Below are 2,644 nucleotides of genomic sequence, written 5' to 3' on the forward strand. Positions count from 1 at the left end.
TAATGCAACTGCTAATGAAGCTATAATTAAACATTTAAAAAGAAGGATTGAGGATTGAAAATGAGGCATCTTAGAAATGAGTTCTTGCATATTAGATGCAATGCTCATATTATAAATTTAATCGTGAAATAAGGGCTAACTGAACAAAATGATTCCATTTCTCGAGTAAGAAATGTTGTCAAATATGTTAAGTCCTCAGCTTGAAGGTTTTATTCTTTAAGTCATTTGTTGAGAAGGCTAAGATTGACACTCATGGTCTTTTGACTTTAGATGTTGAAACTAGGTGGAACTCCACATATATGATGCTAGATACAACTGTAAAGTTTGAAAAGGCATTTTCAAGAATGTATGATTATGATCATAAGTACCTCAAATAATGTTTAGAGACGAATAGTATGGGAGGACATCCATCTATGGATGATTGGAAGAATGTTAAAGTTTTTATTAAGTTCCTTGAGATATTCTACCAAGTCACTTTGAAATTCTCAGGAACTTCATATGTTACTTCCAATTCTTTTTTCCATGAGATCTTTAATCTTCAGAATTTTATTCGAAAATATTCTCACAGTGAAGATTCTATTTTGAGTGGCATGGCTGAGAAGATGAAGGTTAAATTTAAAAAATATTGGGGTACTTTTGAGAGTATGAACAAGTTATTATTTTTTGCTATTGTTTTGGATCCACAATATAAGTTGAAGTATGTGGAATTTCTTTTCAACAAGTCTTATGGTAGTTTGGAGGGAGGCCAACAGTCCAAAAAGGTGATGGATACTTTGACTCGCTTGTATGGCCATTACAAGAGTTCTTTTTGTGAGACTTCTAGTGACAGAACTGGTGGTCAAACGAGCTTGATGGATGAAATTGATGTCCTAGACAGTGACGAGATGTGGCAATCACAATGGAAGAAATATTTGGCAGATGAAGTCAATATAAATCTGAACTTGAGAAGTACCTAGTAGATGATTTGGAAAAGACCAACGATTTAAATATTTTGGCTTGGTGGAAAGTTTCATCTGCTAGATATCCAATTGTCTCTAGGATTGCAAGAGATGTTCTTTCTATTCCTATTTCTAGTGTTGCATCTGAATCTGCTTTTAGTACTGGTGGTTGAATTCTTGACTCTTATCGAAGTTCTTTATCACCGAAGACAGTAGAAGCTCTTATTTGCACTCAGCAATGGTTAAGATCAACTTATAAAGAATACAAGCTTGAAGATCTTTTAGAAGAAATTCAGAATCTTGAGATAGTTGAAAAAGGTAAATTTACACATTTAACTCTTTTGAATATGTTTTTTATATTTCTAAAGCTTTAAGGCCTAATATGTTAACTTTTTTCTTTTTCAGAATATGCTGGCACAACTTTGAGTATTGATTAGTTTTGATATTCCAGTTGAAATTGGTAACAGAAGCAACTAGTAGTAGTAGTAGTAGTAGTAGTAGTAGTAGTAGTGTGTTTGATGAACTTGTTCAATATGATGTAACTTCAATCGAAGATATTTTGCACTTTGGCAGTAAATTTTCAATTTTGCTATTGTTTCAATTGAGGTTCACTTTGTAAGGTGTTTGGATTCTTATTTCATTGTAGTTATTTTCTATGGAATGAGAATGACAGTAGCATGATATCAAGTTGATTTTGGTATTAGTGTTTACAGTTCTATGTTACGGCTACATTCTCCTTACGTTTTGCTTTCCTATATCTCATTTTTATTTTTATTTTTAATCTCACTTATATCAATTTCTTTACATTATAAACTATATCTTTAAAAATCGAAAAAACCGGCAAAAAACGAACCAAACCGATAAAACCGATAAAATGTATACTATATTAGTTTGGTTTGGTTTTAATATTGAAAAAATGCTTTAGTTGGTTTGATTTAGTTTTGAGCAAAAACCGAGCCAAACCGAACCATGAACACCCCTAGTGAGGACTGAGTGATGGTGAGACTGAGTGAATTGATACTCTGAGAAGTATGCATATGGTTTTATCACTGAGATACATTGCATTGACATACAAACATAGAGATGTATTTTCCTCACGATGTACGGTATCACGTCATTCATGACTTCTCACACATATTGGCCTACGGGCATAGTGATGCATTTTTCCACTGGCTATCTGGAAAGAAAATAAAACATCTTATCATTGTTGAAAGGATATTTGGCAAAAATTACTGTTTTCAAACTTATTCGTATTTTTGGCAACTTCGGTAAACGACTTGGGACTTTCACTGATACACTTGAAAGGGAGAACTATTTTTGAAAATCATGATTTAGCTGAGCATTTATTCCTTGGGTTACTTCTTTTATTACTTGCTTTATGTGGTTATGAACTGTTGTTGGTTATTGGAGTTGGACTCTGACCTTGGTACATGCTCGTCACTACTTTCAACCTAAGGTTAGGTTTGTTACTTATTGAGTACATGGGGTCGGTTGTACTCATACTACACTTCTGCACCTTGCGAGCATATGTTGGCTGCTGATGTTGCTGCGTTCATCGGGAGTTGGATCTGAAAGTGCACCTGTGTTCCGGTTGTAGTTGCCTCTTGTTCATGGTAGTCTTAGATTCATAAAACTCTGTTTATGTACTTTTCAAACAGATGATGTATTTATTTCATACCAGCTTTGTAAACTCTATTCTTAGAAGC

At 33.7% G+C, this 2,644-nt stretch overlaps 1 protein-coding gene across 1 annotated transcript; it reads left to right on the forward strand.

Moving 5' to 3' along the window:
* Window positions 1-395: 395 nt before the first annotated feature.
* Window positions 396-1,375, forward strand: LOC107789746 (zinc finger BED domain-containing protein DAYSLEEPER-like). The gene is made up of 3 exons (XM_016611611.1): window positions 396-955; window positions 1,132-1,256; window positions 1,344-1,375. The coding sequence occupies exons 1-3, from the start codon at window positions 396-398 to the stop codon at window positions 1,373-1,375; spliced, it is 717 nt and encodes a 238-aa protein (XP_016467097.1).
* The last annotated feature ends 1,269 nt before the right edge of the window (window positions 1,376-2,644 follow it).

Source organism: Nicotiana tabacum, chromosome 22, assembly GCF_000715075.1.
Source record: "Nicotiana tabacum cultivar K326 chromosome 22, ASM71507v2, whole genome shotgun sequence".
NCBI classification, from domain to species: Eukaryota; Viridiplantae; Streptophyta; class Magnoliopsida; order Solanales; family Solanaceae; genus Nicotiana; species Nicotiana tabacum.

What these genes read in the sequence shown, in the direction of transcription:
- LOC107789746 (XM_016611611.1), top strand. Translation starts at nt 396, where the DNA reads ATGGGAGGACATCCATCTATGGATGATTGGAAGAATGTTAAAGTTTTT. An exon ending in CTGAACTTGAGAAGTACCTA is followed by an intron (nt 956 to 1,131) that starts GTAGATGATTTG and finishes CTCTTATCGAAG; the next exon opens with TTCTTTATCACCGAAGACAG. An exon ending in TCTTGAGATAGTTGAAAAAG is followed by an intron (nt 1,257 to 1,343) that starts GTAAATTTACAC and finishes TTTCTTTTTCAG; the next exon opens with AATATGCTGGCACAACTTTG.